Source organism: Theropithecus gelada, chromosome 14 (genome assembly GCF_003255815.1).
Source record: "Theropithecus gelada isolate Dixy chromosome 14, Tgel_1.0, whole genome shotgun sequence".
In the NCBI taxonomy this organism is placed as follows: Eukaryota; Metazoa; Chordata; class Mammalia; order Primates; family Cercopithecidae; genus Theropithecus; species Theropithecus gelada.
In genome coordinates this window covers 78,075,459-78,101,185 of record NC_037682.1, presented here as the reverse complement: position 1 = coordinate 78,101,185, position 25,727 = coordinate 78,075,459, and the positions used below count along the sequence as shown (strand labels likewise).

At 36.3% G+C, this 25,727-nt stretch overlaps 1 protein-coding gene across 9 annotated transcripts in view; it reads left to right on the top strand.

The window, feature by feature from the left end:
- The window catches only part of PICALM (phosphatidylinositol binding clathrin assembly protein), a 111,595-nt gene that overhangs the window by 34,662 nt on the left and 51,206 nt on the right, over nucleotides 1–25,727 (top strand). For all 9 annotated transcript variants that reach the window (XM_025355852.1, XM_025355849.1, XM_025355848.1 and 6 more), the window contains exons 2-7: nucleotides 2,108–2,250; nucleotides 7,299–7,374; nucleotides 11,246–11,348; nucleotides 18,872–18,965; nucleotides 21,817–21,928; nucleotides 23,074–23,180. In XM_025355852.1, the coding sequence (XP_025211637.1) occupies nucleotides 2,131–2,250; nucleotides 7,299–7,374; nucleotides 11,246–11,348; nucleotides 18,872–18,965; nucleotides 21,817–21,928; nucleotides 23,074–23,180 (612 nt within the window). In that variant the 5' untranslated portion in view covers nucleotides 2,108–2,130. The remainder of the gene's footprint in view (nucleotides 1–2,107; nucleotides 2,251–7,298; nucleotides 7,375–11,245; nucleotides 11,349–18,871; nucleotides 18,966–21,816; nucleotides 21,929–23,073; nucleotides 23,181–25,727) is intronic.

Sequence of the window (25,727 nt, the reverse complement as noted above, 5' to 3'; positions counted from 1 at the left end):
TGCAGTGGGGGGAAGAACAGGTCACAAAGGGAATATAGTATGGATATATGTATGTATACATACACATACGTTTTGTAAATATATAGTACAGTATATATACACACACATCATGCGCCATGCAGTATATAGTATTAAATTGTGTGTGTGTGTGTGTGTGTGTATCAAGTACTGTCATTGAAACTGAAGTCTAGTGTAATATGTTCAGTGCCATAGGCCGGTTATAAAGTGCTATGAAAATCTAGAGAAGGCAGAGATTAAATTCCATTTTTTACTCTCAGAAGTTGAAGCATGCATATTCAAGTTGGATTTACTGTTTCATTTTTGTTGCAAATAGTCTGAATTGTGAAAGCGTTGTGTCATTCTGCTGTTCCACGGGCACTCTGTTTGACTGCTTTGTTCTTTGTTCTCTAAGCAATATTGGCCATGGTAGCTGCTTATCTAAAATGCATGTGTTTATCAAATATTAACTTGTATAATAATTGGACCTAGTAAAGGAAAAATTTTAAGTAAATGTTCATAGTTACATTGTCATTTCTTGCTAGCAATCAAGGCCAAGTTAGATCATTTGAATTCATATTTAATCATTATACAATCAAGATTAAAAGTGAACAAATTAATGAGTCATGAATAACTTTTTTCCCTTTATTGTAGTTATAGCTGAGACATTTATACATTATATTTTATATGTATTTTAAAAGTAAGACAACTCATTTCTTGGTTTTCTCCTCTGTTATCTCTCTAAATTGGATTATATTATATTACATTTTTTTATTGAGGCGGAGTCTCACTCTGTCCCCCAGGCTGGAGTGCACTGGTACTATCTTCGCTCAGTGCAACCTCCGCCTCCAGGTTCAAGCAATTCTCCTACCTCAGCCTCCTGAGTAGCTGGGATTACCCATGTCCGCCACCAAGCGCAGCTAATTTTTTTGATATTATTAGTAAAGATGGGGTTTCAGCATGTTAGCCAGGCTGGTCTCGAACTCCTGACCTCAGGTGATACAACCGCCCCCCCCCCCCCGCCCCCAGCTTCCCAAAGTACTGGGATTACAGGGGTGAGCCACCGCACCCATCCTATTTTACATTTTCTTCATTGAGTTTACCAATAGTATCTCTTAAACAGATTGTAGGTTACTCTTCTTAAGTTTTTTTTTTTTTTTTTTTTTTTTTTGAGATGGAGTCTCGCTCTGTCGCCCAGGCTGGAGTGCAGTGGCGCGATCTCGGCTCACTGCAAGCTCCGCCTCCCGGGTTCATGCCATTCTCCTGCCTCAGCCTCCTGAGTAGCTGGGACTACAGGCGCCCGCCACCGCGCCCGGCTAATTTTTTGTAATTTTAGTAGAGACAGGGTTTCACCGTGGTCTCGATCTCCTGACCTTGTGATCCGCCCGCCTCGGCCTCCCAAAGTGCTGGGATTACAGGCATGAGCCACCGCGCCCGGCCGTCTTCTTAAGTTTTATTAAGAATCTTTTTTCCAGTTTTGTTCTCAGTATTACCTAGTTATCAACCGATCTGAGCTAATTCAATAGAACTGAGGGGAGAGAAGGAGGATAAATATTTTGTATGAACAAACTGAGATCCAGCTCAATTACAGACCAGATCTCTGCCCTGTTATCTTCCTGTTGCAAAGACAGCATTCTAGGGTGGATGTTCATAAAGGTAGTTTGATCTTCATGTTGTTCATTCTTCTGTATGGATGATTTCTTTAAATAAGCTTTATTTAAAGAAAAATGTTAAATTTTAAAGAGATGAATAATACCAGTAATTTAACGGAGAGTTTTTAAGTAGTAAGGAAATGGAAGCTTCCTCAAAACCTTGCAGCAATTCATTTTGAGATGACCAAAGTACTTGAGAGTTAATTATATCCTGAGGGAGTTTGATTTATTTTTTGGTATTGTCGATCATTTATGTGATTCTAGTTGGTACCCTGCTTCCTAGGTAGATTATGGTAGTCTCTATTGCTCTTAATTGAGAGATTTTTAACAACATCTCCAAACTATCTATTGCTGCTCCACTTTGTGTTAAATCTTTTGCCTGTTTGTATGCAAATCTCGTATTACCAATAAATTAAAACCAGAGAGGAAATTAATCATTTAAAAATTTTTTATTGCAGACTTAATTCAGTGCACAAATGAGATGAATGTGAACATCCCACAGTTGGCAGACAGTTTATTTGAAAGAACTACTAACAGTAGTTGGGTGGTGGTCTTCAAATCTCTCATTACGACTCATCATTTGATGGTGTATGGAAATGAGGTAAGCAGAATTTTTAATGAACAAGTATACTGATGTGTTGACTTATTGTTAGCTAGCTTCTCTCACTGAAACTTCAGAAACAGCTTCCAGGTACAAAGGGCAAGGTACCTAGCCAGAAATATAGTTATAGACCCTGCAATCTGAGGAAAGTTAGCCTATAAACCAGAAAGCAAAAAGTGGGTCAGAGCACAGAGGACATCAATAATGGATCAAGAAGCAAAGATTAATGCCTGGAAATGGGTTCCATAAGCATCCCTGGTTTTTACTGGTCCTGTTTATAGACTATATATTTGTCTATATCCATTTGTTCTTTTATTGTAGCCCAGTTAGAATTTTTTTTTTTTTTTTAGACGGGGTCTTGCTTTGTTGCCCAGGCTGAAGTGCAGTGGTACCATCATAGCTCACTGCTACCTCAAATTCCTGGACTCAAGGGACCTTCCCTCCTCAGCCTCCCACGTAGCTGGGATTACAAGTGTGTGCCACTATACCAGGCTTATTTTTAAATTTTTTTTGTAGAGATGGGGGTCTTTCCATCTTGGCTTAGGCTGGTCTTGAAGTTCTGGGCTCAAGTGATCCTCCCACCTTCACCTCCCAAAGTGCTGGGATTACAGGCGTAAGCCATCACACCCAGCTTTAGATTCTCGTCTGATCTCATGTAGTTGTTTATGGAAGCACTTTGCCTACTTCAAAGCTGTGTATTTAGGACTAAGATGGCATTTGCTGAGAGGGACTAATTGAAGAGTGCCTTCTTCAGCAGAGAGGTGTGTCTGAAGCCGTTGTTGCCTAAAAGGGTAACAAATAAGATATATAAACTTTTGCAATTCTCTGTTTTGAGAGAATTGTCTTACTTTCCATGATAGCCTAGTAGTTTTGGTTCATTTTCTCAGCTCAATAAACTTATTTGTAAAATTGTATTAATAGGAGCTTTTCAAGAACATCTGAGTAGAACTAGATAAATCTTCATTGGTATGTGCCTTAGAAAAATGCAGTCTACAAGGATAACCCTCTAGAGATGAGAAGAACTTTAGTCATTGGTACTAGTTTTCTGAGCGTAATGACTTACTGACATCCATCACGTCATGTGTTATTGTGGGCTTTTCAGTATTGAAACTATTTTTTGACAACTACCAATATAGCATTATTAAAGTTCAAAATTAAAGCAGGAATTTACCCACAACTTTATCATTCCGACGCATCTTACTATTGGCGCATTTTGGTCTTCCCTCTGGTTCTTGTCCAAAAGTATTTGTGTTTTTTAAATGGCTATAATCATAATGTAGATGAAATATATTTAGCTTTTTAAATAATACACACTGTCAACATCACCATGTTGTATTTTTTTATCATCTTTAATAACTGTGTAATTGATCCTATAGTTCACAAGTTTTAAACTATTTTCCTTGCTAGAAATTTAGTTTTTTGATTCATTGTTATGCCACCACATTGAGTGGTTTTATATTTGTAGTTTTTAATTTTTTAAAATTATACCTGAAATGTGATTACTAAGTCAACAGACATGACCGTTTTTAGGACTTACATTAGTTGCTTTCTAATACATCATAACCAGTTTATAGAGCTAATAGAAATGTTTGGCTATATTAGCTTAAATGTAACTTGAAACATCTTAACTAGGGTAATAGTTTTTACTTGTGGCAGGAATATGTTTAGTTAAGATTATGATTTTTCTAAAGAATTCCAAACGTGTATGTACTTTTCTTCTTATCCTTCTTTATTTATTTGATACAGTATATTTTTTAGAAAGAAAAAGCCACAAATATAACCAGCTGCACTGCCAGATAAAGTATCAATAATGGCTCTCAGAGGCTGTAAATAAGGTAATTGATAGTACTAGAGGCAAAATGTTAGTAAAGACAAAACAGAAAGTTGACAGTCATTTCGTAGAATTGATTGACAAGGGGAGAAAGATAGCATTTTAGTGTTTTTTTGATAAACTCATGTTTAGCTTCCTCTAGGTAGTTAAAGCAAATTCCATGCTCTGTTCATTTTTTATGCTAGTTTGTACAACCTTCAGGTGTTCCCATTGGCAGATGCCATTAATTTGTTAGAGGCTGTACATAGGATTTCACTATGCTGTGGTGACTGGAATACCATGGAGTGGTGGTTCTCAAAACTGAGTGGGGAAGGGGGATGATTTTTTTTTCCCTTAGAGGACATTTGTCACAACTGAAGGGGGTTGCTACTGGTATCTAGTAGGTAAAGGCCGGAACTGCTTCAAAATAGCATATAATAATGCACAGAATAGACTGGGTGCGGTGGTTCATGCCTGTAATCCCAGCACTTTGGATGGCCGAGGTGGGCAGATCACCTGAGGTCCAGAGTTTGAGACCAGTGTGACCAACATGGTGAAACCCCGTCTCTACTAAAAAATACAAAAATTAGCCAGGCGTGGTGTGGCGTGCCTGTAATCCCAGCTACTCAGGAGGCTGAGGCAGGAGAATCACTTAAACCCGGGAAGCAGAGGTTGCAGTGAGCGAGATTGCGCCATTGCATTCCAGCCTGGGCAACAGAGCAAGAGACTCCGTCTCAAAAAAAAAAAAAAAGAAAAAGAAAAAAAAGTAAAAGTAACGTGCAGAACAGTCCCCAACAACAAAGAATTATCTGATTCAGTGTCAGAGTGCTCAGGTTGAGAAACCTGGCCACGGAGAAGAAATCTCAAAAGGTTAAGGCTGAGTGAGCATTGTGTTATAGACCCTTGACACCAGGCAAGTAGGTACTTCTATACCGTTGTTCAGTTACCAACTGGGTGACTTGGGTAAGTCACTTCTGGACCTTCCTCAATAATATGATAGTATCTTCATGGTAAATAGAATTGACCAAGGCTCTTATTGTAGTATGAAAAGTTATAGGTGATTAATACATGAAAATGTGGAGTTAAAAATTTGTAGATGAAATTAGAAAAAGACGTATAGAACCAAGCATGGATTTTTTATAAAGTATTTAATACCATTTTGGGTAAAATATTCTGAAATATGTTCTTTAAATATTTTGTTATGAAAAGTTTCTAATATACACAGTAGTAGAGTGAATGGTATAACAAATGCTTATGTACCTAATCACCCATCTTCCACATTGCCGTTCTTTAAATGAAGTTTTAGGATAATCCATTTCAGGTTACCGCTTATGACCCAAAATGGGAACCTATGAAGCCTTATTACTTGCCAGATTGTTGGCATGGTGCTCAATTTAATACCATTTTGAATAGCATTAGGATGCTGTTGAAACCAAAACCACAACTTGATTAAAGCCATATATGTCTTAAAGGTAGAAAGGACTAATAAAATGAAAAGGAAAATTTAGATTTATTATCTCTAAAATCATGAATGAAATGGCTTGGTAGACTAAATTATTTACATTAATTTAGAATGCAGAGGTAAAGAAGAGTCTTATCAAAATCTATTAAAATCATAGTCTAATATTGTCTTACGATATTTTTATAACTTTTTGAAACACTGTTTTAGGATAATTGTGAAATATGAGTCTTCAGTTTACAAATTGGTTTTCAAAATCCTGGTTTGTTAGTTTGGGGTGGTCTCAGTTGAACAAGACTGATTTGGGGGCCGGGCACAGTGGCTCACACCTGTAATCCTGACACTTTGAGGGGCCAAGGCGGGAGGATTGCTTGAGTCCAAGAGTTCCAGACCAGCCTAGGCAGTGTAGTAAGATGTTGTCTCTACAGAAAACTAAAAACGAAATCTGATCTGGACATGGTGGTGCATGCCTGTAGTCCCAGCTACTTGGGGGCGAGGGTGAAGAGTGAATGGTGGGTGGTGCTTCGTGCTGAGATGGTAGGATTGCTTGAGATCAGGAGGGTGGAAAGCTGTGATCACACCACTGTACTCCAGCTTGGACGACAGAGCAAGACCCTGTCTCAAAAAAGAAAAAAAAAAAAAGGACTGATTTCGGAGGTGATGGTGTACATCCTAGTTGATGATTAGCCTCTGCATGCATTAAAAAAACGAAGAAGAAAGTAAAGGAATCCTAAGAAGTGAAATTGAAAGGCATTTCTTTAGCTGTTTAGAGGCTGTATGTGAAGGAGACTAATGTTATTTACTATGGTAAGCACTTCAGAGAGCATTTTGGCAATATTGAGAAGATGAACTTTTACATATGTGCTGGCCTAATAATTCATCCCTAAGTATATATCCTGATAAATGAATATACTTATGCATAGAGACCAAGAACAAAGATGTCAATACAACTTTGTTAATAATAACGAAAATTAGAAAGTATATCCATGCTAAATAAATAGATTTATAATGATGTATTCATTGGAATATTAGAACATCATTTAAAATGAAATGTTAAGTGGGGTAATTCTTAGGGAAAGGTTGAGTTAAAGCACATTGCAGAGTAAGTACACTATGATACTTGTGTAAATTTAAAATAGAAAGCAATTGGATAGTTTATAGATACTTGTATATCTAATAAAATGGTGAAAACCTGTGTGAAAGTAATGTGTACCTGTTTCAGAAAAGTATTCACCTCTGAAGAGGGAGGGAAGGGAGATTGAAGGTGTGGGTCTTCAATGGAGGCTATAATGTTTTGATTTTATATAAGATCTGAAGTGAGCATGTGAATTTGTTTAATCTGGACAGTGGGTAAGAGGATCTCTATTGCTTTCTTGTATGTTTAGAAGTATTTTGGTTTTTTTTAAAAGCCAAAACTTTGGTATACCAGATGGCTATTTAAAATACAGATGCCACCTAGAAATGATTAGCCATAGTTTTAGTATGCTGTAATAAAACCCAAACTACTGGTTCCACTGCCTATTTGCTTTTATTATTTTGGCTTAATACTATAATATATCTGTGGGAATTAGGCTGTAATAAATTCTCGCATGCTAGTGAAAAATATGTGTTATGTTTTTAGGTTTGGTAACTAGTTAATGGGAGGAATAGTGAGGATGAGAAATTTAAACTAGATAAGCTTAATGGAATGCGTTAACCGTAACTTTTCCTCCTAATTTTCGAATTAAGAGTTTGTGAGATGGCAGTACCTTAATATGATGTAATTATTTTTTTTTCCAGCGTTTTATTCAGTATTTGGCTTCAAGAAACACGTTGTTTAACTTAAGCAATTTTTTGGATAAAAGTGGATTGCAAGGTAAACATAACTTTTTCATTATAGAAAATCAAAAGAATGACACCCACATGATGATTACTCTGGAGTAGAACTCTGTCTTTTAGAACATGTGCTACTTTAAACCTTATATTTTAGTGAGGGTTGTAGGAAAGAAAAAACTGTCTTTTAATTTGAATTAATATTTATTTGCCTACCAGATACTCAGAGCTCTCTGAGAGGTAGTACAGAGTAGTTATTTGAGAGCATGAATTCCGGAGCTGGACTGTCTGGGTTTGAATCTCATCTTTGCCACCTACCAGCTATGTGAACTTGGGCAGGTTACTTCACCTCTGCATCAGTAGAATCGAGTAATAGTGATAGTACCTACCCAATAAGATTGTCATGAGACTTAACCTAGTTAATTACTACAAAGTGCTTAGAACAGTGCCTGGCACATAAGACATGCTGTGTAAGGCCAGGTACGGTGGCTTATGCCTGTAATCCCAGCACTTTGGGAGGCTGAGGCGGGTGGGTCACTTGAGGTCAAGTGTTCAAGACCAGCCTGGCCAACATAGTGAAACCCCATCTCTACTGAAAATACAAAAATTAGCCGGGGTTGGTGGTGCACGCCTGTAATCCCAGCTACTCAGGAGAATCACTTGAACCCAGGAGGCGAAGGTTGCAGTGAGCCAAGATCATGCCACTGCGCTTCAGCCTGGGTGACAAAGCTAGACTCTGTCTCAAAAAAACAAACAAAAAAGAAATGCTGTGTAAATATTTGCTTTCATTGTTATCGTATTATTTTATGTTTCATTCCAAGAAATGTAGTTGGAATATTACATGTTTTAGTAGCTAAAGTAAATATAATTTATTAAGATGAATTGTTCATTTATATTCTTTTTTTCGTATTCATTCATAAGCTGTTTTCTTTTCTTTTCTTTTCTTTTTTTTTGAGACAAAGTCTCATTCTGTCACCAGGCTGGAGTGAAGTGGCATGATCTCGGCTCACTGCAACCTCCCCCTCCCGGGTTGAAGCAATTCTCCTGCCTCAGCCTCCCGAATAGCTGGGACTACCCGAGCGTGTCACCACACCCAGCTAATTTGTGTATTTTTAGTAGAGACGGGGTTTCACTATGTTGGCCAGGATGGTCTCCATCTCTTGACCTCATGTTCTGCTTGCCTCGGCCTCCCAAAGTGCTGGGTTTACAGGCGTGAGCCACCGCACCTGGCCTGTTATTTTTTATTTAGTAACTTGAAATGGACATAATGTGGTTATAGCTGTCCATGCACATTGTCATAATGGGATCTGTTTTTACTTAGTTGTAACTAGGCTGTTAGCATTATAGAATGTCAGCTTTAGGGAGAACCTCATAAAGGATATGCCAAATGAGTTGGGAATATTCAATAGTGAGGCTCAATCAGGGAAGTGTCTTTAGAGAAGGTGAGATTTATGCTGGGCTTCAAGGGAAGGATGAGAAGATGAGTTGGCTTAAGCACAGGTACACAGGTACAATACATGGATGTGAAAGTAAGCGCAGATACACAGATGTATATGGATGTGAAAGTCATTCACATGGATATGAATATTTAAGATTTATAGAGCAAATGAATGTGAAGAGAATCTATATGAATGGTGTATTTGAGAACATGTAGTGGCAGATAGCCCTCAAGAAGCTGTTCAGAGCCATAATCAAGCACAAAAATATTTTATATAGTTGGAATTTCATAATGCAGTAGAGAGAGGAGGGGAGAGAGAATTATGTGTTACAAGGAAACATCATAACTTAGTCAAGTTAGATCAGAGTAAACCAAATCTTGAAGATGCTGAGACTGTTTCAGTTGTTGTTCTTGTTATCTAGTGTAGAGCTAATGAAGGCCTGAACTGTGGTTCTTCTGGAGGTGTTAAAAAAAAAAAAAAAAAAGATCAGTGGAATTGTTTTGTGTGTGTGTGTATGTGACTGGCTATATTTGAGTTTGGAGGTGTTCAGTCCAATACTTGTTTCCCTTTGGTAGGTGCAAGTATATACTTGCTTAAAATGAATTTAATACCCTATCTTCCAGACATTCTAGAAGACCAGTAATCTATACATAGGACCCAGTGTTACAAAATGCATTATATTTTAATAAGAGTTATAGTGCTCTAACTTAAGGAAAAAAAATTAAAACAGTAGACCCCCCCCTCTTGAAAAAATATTTTCTTTTTCTTTGAGACAGGATCTGGTTCTGTTGCTGATGCTAGAGTGAAAGAGGCCGGGGCTTGCTCTGTCACCTAGGCTGGGTGCAGTGGTGTGATCATAGCTCACTGCAGCCTCAAACTCCTGGCTCAAGCAGTCCTCCCTTCAGCCTCCCGAGCAGCTGGGATTACAGATGTGCACCACCACGCCTGGCTAATTTTTTTGTTCTTAAATGTTTTGTAGAGATGGGCTCTTGCTCTGTTGACCAGGTTGGTCTTGAACTCTTGGTCTAAAGCAATCCTCGTAAGCCTCCCAAAGTTCTGGGATTACAGGCATGAGCCACCATACCTGGCCTGTTTTTGAAATCTTACACAGAAGCCAGATATATATTATAGATAAAAATGGAGTGTCTCTATTTTCAGGGGCATGGAAGAAACTGCCTGCTCATCCTTTAATTTTCACTTCCTCCCTCAGTCAGTTCATTTTAACTTTAAAAGTGTATGGAAAACAAGATGCAGAGCACTGCTCTAGGCACAGTTTATGCATATATCCAAGTAGGTTTTTTGTGTCTTATTAGCAACTGATTTCTTATTTTCTTAAGATGGAAATTAAGCAATTCTAGTGATAAGGTTTTAATAATTTCACTCTTTTTATGTAGAGGAGAGTGAGCCTTGAAGGATGAGAGGTTCTTTACCCTCTTAGGATGGGGTATAGTAGATAGAACCATATGAATTGAAGAGCTGAGGAGTGTGAGCATGTAACACCTGACCTGTACAGTAGTAGGTATGAAGTCATATGAGAACAGTATTTTTTTTTCTGTTTTGTTCACTGATTTTTCTCCACTGGTACTTAATAGGCACTCAATAAATATTTTGCTAAATAAATGAACTGGTGATCTTGAAATCCAGTTAGTTTACATTTTCGGTGGTTTTGGTATTGTCTTTTAAAAGTAGCAAAGATCAAGTAATTTAATTTGTTAGATGAATATGAGTTAAAATGGATTTGCGATGAGGAGCAAAAATTTATAGACTTCCTTGAGCCAGGCAATAATTAAACACAAAGTTTTTGGTGTTTTTAAAAAATAATATTGATTAGATTTTATGTTGCTGAAGTTTTCAAATCAAGGACATGATGAAACAGTCTTAAAATGATTTATGTATTCATTTAGAAATCTCATTGAAAACATATAATTGTTTTTGTTACACCCTAAACTTGCCTATTGCCATTTGTTATATTAGACAGTAATTTTTTACACTTTTTATAAGGTTGGCACATAGAAGTTATGGTTCTAAATACAGCTAAAGATTTTAGGAATATAAAAATTATATGGAGTTGCTTGATGTTTTGAGGAATGGGATTGTGGTTCCATAGGATGTTAAATTTGAGTTGTGAGATTATCAAGTTGTATAAAAGGACATGTTTTTCTAACTCCTGATGAATAAAGAATAGGAATATTGAAAGAAAGAAAAGAAACTTCTTATTTTGGTGAAGGTCTAAGGAAGAGTTTTTTTTTAAAGCTACATAGGACTTATCTGATTTAAATATGAAACCTTAAGAGAATTTAATGGTAATATTATTAATAAGTTACTTAATTTACATCACTAAATTGAATTGGGATACCAAGGCATTATAGCCATTGAATACAATGAATTGTTTTTCTAGGAATATTGGGATTTTTAGTCATTTATAAAAACTTGTTTCTTTTTTTTTTCTTTTTTTTTTCTTTTTTTTTTTTACAGGATATGACATGTCTACATTTATTAGGCGGTATAGTAGATATTTAAATGAAAAAGCAGTTTCATACAGACAAGTTGCATTTGATTTCACAAAAGTGAAGAGAGGGTGAGTTAAGCTTTTTTTGGCATCTAATTGATTTGAATTTTTAAAAATGTAAAACATAGGAGTACTAGATTATGAATTATGAAATTAAAGCCAGTTTTAAAAGACGAACCTCATTTTTCTTTGATGAGGTATATCAAGTACTTTTTGTGGTAGGATTTGTTTTTAAGTTCTTTTTGTAGCACCTTTATTGAGATATAATTCACATAACAAAAGTTATCCTTTTAAAGTGTGTAATTCATTGGTTTTTAGTATATTTACAGAGTTGTCCAACATCACCACTAATTTCAGAACATTTTTATCACCTCCAAAAAGAAGCTCTGTACCTATTAGCATTTGTTTCCTATTCCCTCTTCCCCTAGATCCTGGCAACCATAAACCTACTTTCTGTGTCTCTGGGCTTGCCTATTCTGCACATTTCATATAAATGAAATTATACAATATGTGGCCTTTGTGTAGCATAATATATCCAAGTTATAGCATCCATGTTATATCATATATCAGTATTTTATTCCTTTTTCTAACCAGATCATATTTTACTTTATGGACATATATTGCATTTTGTTTATCTGTTCATCAGCTGATGGCCACTTGAACAGTTTCTACTTTTGACTATTAGGAATAATGGTGCTGTGAACATTTGATTTTATGTGGATTATCTTTTTAATTCTCTTCGGTATATACCTAGAACTGGAATTGCTGTGTCATATGGTAACTCTTATGTTTGCCATTTTGAGGAACTGCCAAATTATTTTTCAAAGCAGTTGAATCATTTTACATTCCCATCAGTAATGTATGGCACTTTCAGTTTCTCCCTATTCTTGCCATACTTATTTTCTGTTTTTGTTTCTGGTTTTTTTTTTTTTTTTTTTTTATTGTAGCCATCCTACTGGGTGTGAAGTAGTGTCTTGTGATTTTTAGTTGTCATTTCCCTGATGGCTAATGATATTGAGCATTTTTTTTTGTACTGTTGACCGTTTGTATATTGTCTTTTGAAAAAATGCCTCTTCAAACCCTTTTCCCTGTTTTTATTTTTTATTTTCACTTTTTGAGACAGTGGCACAATCCCAGCTCACTGCGTGTCGACCTCCTGTGCTTAAGCATTTTTCCCCTGCAGCCTGCTGAGTAGCTGGCAACACAGGCATGCAACACTATGCTCAGTTAATGTTTTAAAAAATTTTCATACAAACGAGGTCTTACTATGTTGCCTAGGCTGGTCTTCAACTCCTGGGCTCAAGCAGTCTTCCCATTTCGGCCTCCCACAGTGTTGGGATTATAGGCATGAGCTACTGACCTGGCCTTTTGCCCATTTTTAAATTGGGTTACTTGCCTTTTTATTGTTAAATTGCAAGAATTTTAAAAAATATATTCTGGACACCAGTTGCTTATCGCATAAATAATTTGCAAATATTTTTCTCCTGTGGCTTGTCTTTTCAGTTTCTTGTTGGTGTTTTTTGAAGAACAAACATTTTTAACTGATTAATTAAGTGTATCTATTTTTTTCTTTTGGTTGCTTCTACTTTTGTCATCATGTCTAAGAAATCATTGTTTAATCCAAGGTCACAAAGATGTACTCCTACTTTTTATTCTAAGAATCTTGTATTTTTTGACCTTATAGTTAGGTTTTTTATCTCTTTGGAATTAACTTTTGTATATGGTGTGAGAGATGAGTCCAGATTTATTCTTTTGTATGTGGATATATAGTTACCCAGCACCATTTTGTGAAATTACTCTTCTTTCCCCATTGGATAGTCTTACCACCTTGTTGAAGATGAATTGACCATAAATGTAAAGGTTTATTTCTGGACTTGCAGTTCTGTTCTGTTGATCTGTATGTGTATCTTCATGCCAGTACCCCACACTGTCTTGCTTACTGTTGCTTTGCAGTGTGTTTGAAAATGAGAACATGTGAGTCTTCCAACTCTATTCTTTTTTCCCCCCAACATTGTTTTGGCTGTTCTGGGCCCCTTGCATTCCCATGTGAATTTCAGGATCAGCTTGTTGATTTTTGCAGAAAAGATAGCTGGGATTTTGTGGGGGATTGCATTGAATCTATTGATCAGCTTGGGGAGTATTCTTAACGATTAAATTTCTAGTCCATGAACAAGAGATGTCTTTCTGTTTATTTGGATCTCTTCTCATTTCTTTCACTGCTGTTTTGTATTTAAGCTTTCTTTTAATCTCAAATGCAGAAGATGCATTTAATTTTTGCTGCACCCTAATTAACAATCATCTTAGCACATGATCCAGTCATATGAATGATACAGTCATTGCTTCTATAACTGATAACACCTGATACGCAGATTTTTTCCTAGGATATAGGATGAGGGCTGAGGAGAAAGCCACTGAAGACATTCTTAGCCGCAGTGATGACCCTTGTAGCTATGAAGTCCTGTCTTGAAGGGAATCTGTCATGTACAGAAATAGCCTGGTGAATGCCTTCCTGAGCCACTCTGCTGCTCAGTGATCCCTAAAGTCTAAGCAATTGATGTGTTCCTTTAGATTGTTCTATTGAAATTTTAAATTAATGGACTGAAGTGAAAAATTTAGCTGAAATATAGAATTAACCTCTTAGTTATGCAAGAAAATTTAAAGCTGAATTTAAATGTTCTATGTTGCCATTCCAAATTCATCAGGAGGCAATTATTTTGGAATATGCCTAGAGTAAATTCTACAGATTTTATTTCATATATTTAAGCACTTTGTAGAAGATTATGTTGGAGAACTTTTTTAGAAGTCTGATTTTTAACCTCTGTATTCTGTCCAATAATATTTTACTGTAAAGTGTCTTCAGTAAAGTTTATCTTCAGTGTATTTACCAATTTCAGAATAATAGATTTTTAAAATGGTAACATTTTTTCTAATGTGAAGGGCCAGTCTTGAGAATAGTTGATGAATTTTTTTATTTAATAGAGCAGTCTTTTTTGATTGGATGAAAATGGCTCTTGATCAAGTACAATAAAATTAGTATTGACTTAGTTGAATCAAGGAGGAGCCATAATTGAGTGGGGACCAAGAAGAAGCGCAAAAGTGGCATTAGACGCACACACATACGCATATCAGACTGTATAAATACAAAAGAAAAATATCAAGAATATCAGGTATAAATTGAGGACATGACAGCAGTTGAAATGTATTATATCATGGCAAAAACCTCAGTAGGCGACGCCTTTTGGAGAGGACTCTCATTATAAGTAGTGAAGTTTGATTTATTAAGATAATTTTTTATATTTACAAAAGTAATAAACTTAAAAAAAATTAAGAATACCATCCTAATTCATAGAAAATGTTAACATTTTAGTGTGTCTAATCTTTTCTGTGGGTGTAAATAAAAACATGTATTTAAAGGCACATAGGAAATTACATAAAAATTGGATCAGATTCTTTGAAGGTTGCTTTTCTTTCCTCCTGTGTATTTTGGACATTTTCAATGTCTGTACACATAGATCCATCTCATTCTTTTTTTTTAAGATGGAGTCTGGCTCTGTCACCCAGGCTGGGATGCAGTGGTGTGCTCTTGGCTTACTGTAACCTCCACCTCCCGGATTCAAGCGATTCTCCTGTGTCAGCCTCCCAAGTAGCTGGGACTGCAGGTGCCCGCCACCATGCCCAGCTAATTTTTGTATTTTTGGTAGAGATGGGGTTTTGACATGTTGGCCAGGCTGGTCTTGAACTCCTGACCACAAGTGATCCACCTGTCTCAGCCTCCCAAAGTGCTGAGATTACAGGCATGAGCCACCTCGTCCAGCCTCAATCCATCTCATTCTTATGAATGGCTGTAGAATTATGTTGCAGGTGTACATCTGATTTATTCCCATTTTTTTTAATCTTATAAAAGCAATGGATTGACCATCCTTTTATTTATGGTTGCATTAAGAGAGTTTTTCTATAGAATAAATTATTAAAATTGATGGGTCATTGATAAATATATATACATTTAACATTTTAATAGAAAACACCAAATTATGCTTTATAAAAGTTATACCAAATTATTGGCTTATTCTGTATTCTTCCATCATGAAAAATGCATCTCATGTGTTCATTTTGTATTAGCTGATTGAATAATAAATGGTGATACTGAGCACACTCCCTCTTTCTTTTGAATGCCATATTTGTTTTATTAATTGTCTTTTGATGTCCGTTGACAGCTTCTCTATTGGGTTTTTCATTCTTTTCCATTGTGTTGAATAGTGGTAAGAACTCACAAGCTTTTTTAGTCAGACGAATCTAGGTTTGAATTCTAGCTTCAAACCAATTAGATGAGGGACTTCAGTGAGATACTTTAGCTGGTTTACTGACTTTTAAAAAATAATGTTACTTTGAAATAATTTCACTTCCAGAAATGTAGCAAGAATATTAGAGAACATCTGTATACTTTACTCAGAACCACCAGTTTTTAACATTTTGCCACATCTGCATTTCTCTTTCTGTGTATATTCACACAGGCACGCACACACATTTTTTTTCTGAACCATTTGAGAGAGGGTTACATACCTGATGCCTTTTATAGTTTATATCTTTTAATACTTTGGTGAATATTTTCTAAGAACAAGGATATTTTGTTACATATCTGTCAGCTTGCTAAACTGCTTTCACATGGTGGCACACAAACTGATAACTATTTATACAAGAGACTACTTGAGGCTAAAGGGTTAAAAAGGGTCAACATCTTGGCACGCTCATAACCCTTTCTACCGTGCTAGTATGCTGTGGCAAAACTGGGAACGCCTTACTTAAGCTCTGAGTTATTTCATCTGTAAAATTATGATGTTAATTAGTACTTTTCTGTTAGGATTGTTGTGAGAATTAAATGGGATATTGTATCTAATGCTTAACATGTAACGAATACTTAACAAATGAACTTTTTGTGTATTAGGAAAATGTTATAGGTTATGAGTATTTTTCCCTGTTTTTTTAACATTGTTAAAAGCTTTACAGTCTTAGGTGATCAAAACCGTTATCTTCGTTTTTATGTTTTTTATCTTTCAAGCAAGCTCAGTGAGCTAAAATGATTAATTATTATGTTTTCATCAGATATATTTATGGATTCAGTGTTTTATATTTTAATCTTGGATTCATTTGGAGTCTACCACGGTAGGAAAAACATGAGGTAAAAGCCAACTTTTTTTTTTTTGGAGACAGTTTTGCTCTGTCACCCAGGCTGGAGTGCAGTGGCGTGATCTCTGCTCACTGCATCCTCCGCCTTCCAGATTCAAGCAGTTCTCCCACCTCAGCCTCCCGAGTATCTGGGACTACAGGCACACGCCACCGTGCCCGGCCACTTTTTGTATTTTTTAGTAGAGATGGGGTTTCACCATATTGGCCGGGCTGGTCTCAAAATCCTGACCTCGTGATCCACCCGCCTCGGCCTCCCAAAGTGCTGGGATTACAAGCGTGAGCCAATGCGCCCAGCCTTAGCCAACTATTTTTAAATAGAAATATAGTTTGGGTGGCAAGAAGACCAGACAATTGCTTTTTGTTATTTTCTGTTCTAGAATGAAATATTTTGGGAGTTAAGAGCTGAGAGCTGATGTGTTTCGTGTAAGGAGACAAGGAAAGAGAAGAAGAAAACTTGAAGATGCTTAGGAGAGGATTTTATTAGAGAAGGCTAAGAAGATTGCTGGCAATGTTGAGTATTCATTTGAGGTTGATGATCATGAGTTTATAGTTTTGCCAGTTTGTCCAGTTGTGCCGTTTTCTTTACCAGCACTCAGCTATATGTGTACAGGCATGGATTAGTTAGGTGTTTGCTCAGCCAGGATTGTTAATTTGCCAGTTGACTGACATGCAGGGAAGAAAAGAGGTGCAAGAAAGTTAAAGGTATTTGTAAGGGAGTGATTATAATAATGATCTGTGGAATTCTAAGCTAGGTGAAGAAAGTAAAAATGAGAAAGGATCAGTGTGGGTAGTGGTGGAGTTGAAACATTGAAGTTTCTGATGAGGTCAAATAGTTTTTGCCACAGGGATATGTGACCAAAGCAGCTGAAAGGTTAACAGGTAATTGTCACGGAATAAGGTGTCTGAATTTTACCTTTTTTTTTTTTGTTGTTGTTCAGGGGTGGGGCTAGGATGCTGTGGTTTCTGGGGGCAGTAAGGTTAGAATCAGGAATTTTGACATCAAGATGTTGGATTGGTTGTCCATATAGATGTTGAAGCTAATGAAGACAAGAAAGACTGAGCCAATGTTCAAATCTTCTGTGATGAAGAAGTAACTGGAGGTAAAAAAGTGACTTCAGTAAGAAGAGTTGCAAAAGAAGGGATGGTGTCCTCATCCCAAGCTCCAGCAGCTGGTTCCAGCCAATGCTGTTTAGCACTTGAGAGGAAACAGGCATCCATAAGTTAACACATTGGGGAGAATTAGGCCGAAGCTGATCAATAGGTGACTACTTAAGGTAGTCCAGTATTTGTTTATTAAACTTTGTTGTGTCCTGCAAAGCACATGTTGCTTTTTATAGCTTAATTGTTTTTTGGCATCTGAGGTCATAGTTCATGGTTTATCGTAGGGTAGAACAGCCATTTATAAGTATAGATCATTTGTAAATTAGGGGAACCTGACATATTTTTTGGAAATGCCTTGTTACTCAGCCGAACAGTTATGCCATTATTTCACAGTCTAATACACCTGGGTTTACATAATGACGCTACCACTGATTAGTTCTGTGATCTTAGGCAAGTCATATACCCTCACTGAACTGAAAATTTCATCAACCGTAAAATGGAATAAGAATATCAGTAGAATTTTTATGAGGATTTGAAAATGATAGGGCAATCTCTTGAGTAATACTAAATGTGATATGCAATAAGCTCTTAATATTAGCTGTGTACGTTAGCCCTAGTACCTTTCACGTAGTAGTTTTTAAATCTGTTTTGGTGCCGCTAATATTTCTCTATCTTTAGAAATACCTGTTTGGAAATATTTAACAGACTATTTTATTAAAGACTGTCCACTGAAAGTATCTCTTGTGTAATAGCCAGATTAGAATGACTTGGTAAAATTGTTCTTTATTTTGTAGTGAAGTGGTTTTAGTTATCATTTCTGAATTAAAAGCCATTGCTGTTGGGTCATGAATAAAATACTGTAAATAAAGCAGTGCTCTAAGACTTTGTCAGCTCCTGGCCTACAGAGTGTTTAACTGTTTAGTGACTTCAGGCAAACGATTATTTTATTTGTAATTTTTTAAAAAATGGTAAAACTACTCTTTACACACCAATGTTTGTGAGGATCAGATCATTTCCTCATGTGAAAAGTGTGCTGTAGACCTTGCTGTTTAATGTAAACTTTTGTTTTTATAGTTCATGCTTTATGTTCTTTTTTAGTTCTAAATGAGTACCTTGACATTTAACATATTATGTTGCCTGTTTTTGTTTTTCCTGTATGATCTCTGCTTTAGTTTTCATAATGACTTAAAAATATGTGGCATTTAATAGCAACTTGGTTCTCTGTTTTAGTAGAGAACCAGGGGAGTTTGAAATGTAGATTTAATTGCAGATTCATTTGTTTATTTCTCTTTTTTTTTCCGTAACAGGGCTGATGGAGTTATGAGAACAATGAACACAGAAAAACTCCTTAAAACTGTACCAATTATTCAGAATCAAATGGATGCACTTCTTGATTTTAATGTAAGTTGATTTATGCTTTTGTAATTTAAGATTTTAAAAAATTAGGTCATTATAATTAATGAGAATTTTTAACTTCAAGTTTTCACAGACTCTAGTTTTTCTCACTGATATCCTATATGGCTAAGGATTTTCTATAAAATAGTCTCAAGTCAAATTACTTTTTGATTTTTATGACTGTTTTGGATTTCTTTAGTGCTTCTCTGGCTCTAGAATTTTAAGATATACAAGCTAAAGTGGTGAAAGGATTGATCTGAAAATATATTTTCTTTTAAAATTGACTTTTAGATTTTAAAAATGTACAGGGGTATTTTTTAAATGAATAGCCAACTTAATATTTTGTTTTTGTCTATTTAATGGGACTCGAAGCGTGACAGTTATTCAGAAAAAATTTAAATAGCACTTATAATAGCCTGTTATGTAGCTATTGCCCAAGGGCATTGTGTTCCCTGGAATTTTTATTTTAATGACCATGACTTCATCCAAGCTGCCAGCTTTGTCATTTATTTATAATATGTTAGAAGTTAGCATTTTCAACTCTGTTCTGGTTTTTTTTTGGCATCTATCTTACAATGTTTTGTTTATTATTATTATTATTATTATTATTTTTTTTTTTTTTTTTGAGACGGAGTCTCGCTCTGTCGCCCAGGCTGGAGTGCAGTGGCCGGATCTCAGCTCACTGCAAGCTCCGCCTCCCGGGTTCACGCCATTCTCCGGCCTCAGCCTCCCGAGTAGCTGGGACTACAGGCGCCCGCCACCTCGCCCGGCTAGTTTTTTGTATTTCTTAATAGAGACGGGGTTTCACCGTGTTAGCCAGGATGGTCTCGATCTCCTGACCTCGTGATCCGCCCGTCTCGGCCTCCCAAAGTGCTGGGATTACAGGCTTGAGCCACCACGCCCGGCCTGTTTTGTTTATTATTTATTTGACATTTTGTTTTAGAGATTGTGAGTGCAAGTTAGTGAATGGAACTGTGACAGTTTCATGCTGAAACAGATTTTTCCTTTAAATTGTTTAATTGCTAGTTTTTAAGCTTCTTCAGGACAGGAACTAGGTCTCTTTTGTTCTCTGTTGTACCCCTATTGCCTGTTAACGTGGCACATAGTAAGTGTTGAGTAAACTTCAACACTATTGAAACTGTAAGATTCAATAAATCTTACAGGTATTTCATAGACTAGAACAGAGATTATCCAACTTTAGCTCACTGCCTATTTTTGTATGTTTTATAAGTGGTTGAAAATAATTAAATGATATTTTGTAACAGGTGGAAATTATATGAAATTCCAGCTTCAGTGTCCTCAATAGTATTATTAGAACACAGCCAGCCTCACTGGTACATATTATCTATGGCTGTTTCATGTCACAACAGCAGAGTTGAAAAGTTGTGACAGACTGTGTGGCCCACAAAGTCTAAAATACTTTACCATCTGACCCTTTACAAAAAAAAGTTTGCTGACCCCTACTCTAGAAGGCATGGGGTATTGATGCAGTTATTCAACATTATTTTGGTTTATATAGAAGCTCAGGGTCCAACCATGCATATTTTTCTTAATATATTGTATTTGTATAAAATTTCTTATTCTTTTCAATGTCTATATTGTACTTTGTTATATATAACAATTTATCTGATCCTCTTGTTGATGGATGTTTAGTTCTTCTGTTTTTTTAACCTAAACAGTGCTGCACTCAATTCTCTCTCCTCTCTCTGTCTCTTGTCTCTGTGTGTGTGTGTGTATGTATGTGTGTGTGTGTTTCCATTTGTAAACCTATTTCAATAGAGTTAACACCCAGAAAAAGAATTTGGTGGTTCAAATAATATAAGCATTTACATTTTTAATAAATATTGCTTCTATTGCAAAAGGGTGAGCCACTACTCAACAGGTGTCTGTTTTTGCTTTTTCATCTTTTTTTTGTAGTTTTTTTGAGACAGCATTTTTCTCTGTCACTCAGACTGGAGTGCAGTGGCGTGATCATAGCTCATTGCAGCTTCCAACTCCTGGGCTCAAGCAATCCTGCCACCTCAGCCTCCTGAGTAGCTGGGACTACAGGGGTACACCACCATGTTCAGCTACTTTTTCTTGGTTTTAGTTTTTTGTAGAGAGGAGGTCTTGCTATGTTGCCCAGGCTGGTCTCATTTTAAACTGCCAGGCTCAAGCAATCCTCCTGCCTCGGCCTTACGACGTGCTGCGACCACAAGCATGAGCTATTGTGTTCTTTTTTTTTCATTCTTATGGGCACTGAGTAATATAGTCTGATGTTCAGGAAAGGATACTTTAGTAATTTGATTTGATTATTATATTTTAATTTACCTGATAAGTGAAGTTGTATTTCTTTTCATATGTTATTGTCCATATGTATTTTTTATATTATAAATTGCTTTCATTTACTTTATTTATTATTAGAATTCTCCCTATATAATGGACAGCAACTCTACTTGATGGTCTGCAGATATTTTTTTTTTTTAAAACCAGTTTTTTGTTTGCCATTCAATTTTGTGCTTAGTTTTTCTGTATATAACAACGAGTTAATTTTCATGTGCTAAAAAAGAACTTGGAATTAATTTGGTTTATCTTTTTTATTTATTCCTTGAGATAAAACTAAAAATATTTCCAATATTCTTGTTAGTCAAATGAGTACAATTATTTGGTTACAGCAAAACTTAATAATAATAATAAATAATGTTTATTTATATGGTAGCTACTGCACTAGGATCTTTATGTATGTATTAGAGAAAATAAATGTCTTTTTCACTAACTTGCCTAATGCTGGAATTTACTGTATTTTAATTTGAAGGAAGTCTTTTTGTGTCATTTAAAACCTAAGATTAGCTAATTTTATTTTCCAATTTTTCCCTAGGTTAATAGCAATGAACTTACAAATGGGGTAATAAATGCTGCCTTCATGCTCCTGTTCAAAGATGCCATTAGACTGTTTGCAGCATACAATGAAGGAATTATTAATTTGTTGGGTAAATACTGCTGTAGCTTAATAACATTTCTTATCTTGTGTCATATGGATAAATAATATTGACTGAGTTGTTACTTAAAGCTGTCTAAAAATTTATTATGATATATTCATTCATTGTAACAATTAATTTGGAGAGAAGAGTTTTATACCTGATTATTTCTGCAAGTGATTACATACTTTTATACCCAGGATGTTCAGCAAGTTGAACTTTATTTTTTAGATATATCTATGTTTTTTCTACCCATTTTGTTAATTTTTAGAAATATAAAAGTGCCTTTAAAATTTAGCTGGGTTAAGATAGTAGTAAGTTTTAGGCTGAGGCAGGAGAATTGCTTGAACCCAGGAGGCGGAGGTTGCAGTGAGCCTAGATCTTCCCTGTGTACTCCAGCCTGGGCAACAAGAGCGAAACTCTGGTTAAAAAAAAAAAAAAAAAAGTAAGTTTTATGTTATATGTATTTTACCACAATAAAAAAAGATGGAAAAAAAATTTTTTTTGTCCCAGAAAAATACTATTTTCTCATAATCAACTCCATAATGAACTTTTTAAAAAATTTAAATCTGTTTTTTATAGTCTGAAGTAACATGGACTTACTCAGGGATGCTTTAATCTATAGGATAGGGAAATTTGGCTTATTTTTTCACAAGTGAAAAATAAAGGTTTTTTTATAAAGCTTTGGAAGGCATAGTCTTCCATACTATAATTAGTATAAATTAACCTCTTTACTCCTATGTATACATTAAACTTAAATGAACTTTCTGAGTGACATTTGGGCATGGTTAAGTTGTTATCTTAGATAATACACTATTAGTAAGAAGATTGGAAATAGATGTTAGTGCTGTTTTAAACGGGGTCAAGTGTGATACGTGTTTACACACAAATATATACTTAGGTAATTGTGAGGAAAAGTATTGTGGCACAGACTGGGAATATGAGTAGGGTCAAGTAATGTTTCTATTTTTTTTAATATAATAGCAACTCTATTCTAATTTGCTTTAAATACCTAAGCTAGCTTAACACTGATATTTTTCTAGCAGGGTGTGTATGTTCCTTTAGAGACCTATTTGGAGCTATTACCTACTCTTTTTTCCTTTTTTGGGTGTTATATTTTGATGTGACCAAAAGAATTTTTACATTTATTTTGTCAGAAAAATATTTTGATATGAAAAAGAACCAATGCAAAGAAGGTCTTGACATCTATAAGAAGTTCCTAACTAGGATGACAAGAATCTCAGAGTTCCTCAAAGTTGCAGAGGTAAACTATCTTTAAGTGACTGTCTCCTAACTTGTCTTTTTGTCTGTAAGTATGGATTTTGAAGTCATCACTTACTATCCAAATAAAATAAATGTCTTAAATTTAGTATTCAGTGATACTATTATGCTGTATTGAATTCTGTACCAAGATATGAATATGATAAAATAGTGAATAAAATATATGCTGTATATTTAATTCAGTAGCGAGTATTGAAAAGTTACCTGTTTTTAAATTGTTTACTTCTCTATAAAATTGAGTAAGTGACATACAGTAGTGCCAGAGATTTTTATGGTTGGAATTAATCATATATTTGAGAATGTTTATTGTTAAATGTGGTAGAGAATATCCAGTATCAGTGCAGGTTTCTTTTCAGTGAGACAGCTGGAGCCACATAGTTCAAAATGTTTTCGTTGGCAGGGCACTGTGGTTCAGACCTGTAATCCCAGTGTTTAGGGAAACGGAGGTGGGTGGATCACCTGAGGTCAGGTGTTCAAGACTGGCCAACATGGCAAAACCCCATCTATACTAAAGATACAAATATTAGCCAAACGTGGTGACGGGCACCTATAATCCCGGCTACTCAGGAGGCTGAGGCAGGAGAATCACTTGAGCCTGGGAGGCGGAGGTTGCAGTGAGCCGAGATTGCACCACTGCACTCCAGGCTGGGCGACAGAGCAAGACTCTGTCTCAAAAAAAAGCTTTTTTTCACCAACAGAAATGAATTTTGTGTATTTATTATCCTTGATTGTGAAAACCATGAATGTAGGTAATAGGATAATCTAATTTTGCGGCTCTGCTTAAAAATAATTTTCTGAAATTGTCACAGAAGGCAAGTGTGGTAATACTTGCAGGCATTATCTTGCTACTACAGAGGCGTTCTTAAGGGTTTTTTTGTTTGTTTGTTCTCCCATTCTCCAGCCTCTACCCATCTCCACCAAAGATTTCTTCCTAGGATAATTTGCTCAATTATGTCAAAGTAGTTACTTTGGAATTAGCAAGTTAGTGATTCTAGGCTTTATTACTGTGGTGATATGTGATTCTATATTAGAAGCAATCGGACAGAACAGGATGATCAGACAATAGGTTTATTATTAATCTGCCGTTTCAAGGAGAAAGATCCTTTCCATTTTTTAAGGGTCAGTCACATATTAAAACAAGAAGGTGGTGTTTATGCTGTGATTCTAGTAAATTCTTTAGATAAGTTTTAATTTGTTGACATTCCCTCTTGGCCTTTTATGTTCTTTGCATTTGGTAGTTGTAGTTAAAAGTTAAGTTTTTTTTGTTTTTTTTTTTAAAGACAAAGTCTTGCTCTTGTCCCTAGGCTGGAGGGCAATGGCGCAATCTTGTCTCAGTGCAACCTCTGCCTCCTGGGTTTGAGCGAGTCCGCTGTCTCAGCCTCCCGAGTAGCTGGGATTACAGGTGCCTGCCACCACACCCAGCTAATTTTTGTATTTTTACTAGAGATGGGGTTTCACCATGTTGGCCAGGCTGGTCTTGAACTCCTGACCTCAGGTGATCTGCTGGCCTCGGCCTTCCAAAGTGCTGGGATTACAGGCATCAGCCACGGAGCCCGGCCCAAACTTAAGTTGTAAGCCCCCTTCTGTACTCCAGATCTGCTGTTAAGTTATTCTTAGGTGGGATAGACTCTCTGCTATCTATGATTTTTTTTTTTTTTTTTTGAGACAGAGACTTGCTCTGTCACCTAGGCTGGAGTGCCATGGCATGATCTCGTCTCACTGCAACCTCTGCCTCCCAAGATTCTCCTGCCTCAGCCTCCCACATAGCTGGGATTACAGGTGCCCGTCACCACACCCAGCTGATTTTAGAGATGAGGTTTCACCATGTTGGCCAGGCTAGTCTCGAGCTCCTGACCTCAAGTGATCAACCCACTGTGACCTCCCAAAGTGCTCGGATTATAGGCATAAGCCACCACACCCAGCCTGCTCCATATGATTTAAGAAAAATATTAAGAGTCCCTTGCCTTAAAATATTCTGTTACGAGACTGTCTCTGGGCTTGCAGTTCAATTAGAATGCCTTAGTTCCTGGAAGAAGGCAAGAGTAACGTCTTGAAACATGTTTGAAGAGGACATATATATCAGGCAGTGATTAGTAACATCTGAGTAATAATGAATTCATCAGGTTTTTTGGTTTTTTTTTTTTTTCTTTTTGCTGAGACAGAGTCTCGCTTTGTTTCCCAGGCTAGAGTGCAGTGGCGTGATCCCTGCTCACTGCACCCTCTACCTCCTGGGTTCAAACGATTCTCCTGCTTCAGCCTGCTGAGTAGCTGGAATTACAGGTGCCTGCCTCCATACCTAACTAATTTTTGTATTTTTAGTAGAGATGGGGTTTCACTGTGTTAGCCAGGATGGTGTCGATCTCCTGACCTCATGATCCGCCCACCTCGGCCTCCCCACATGCTGGGATTACAGGTGTGAGCCACCGTGTATCTGGCCTTTATCAGATTTTCTACTGACATCATTCTGAGACCAACCCCTGAGAGGTCACAAAAGGAAGGGAGACTGATTAGAAAATGAAACACAGCCATG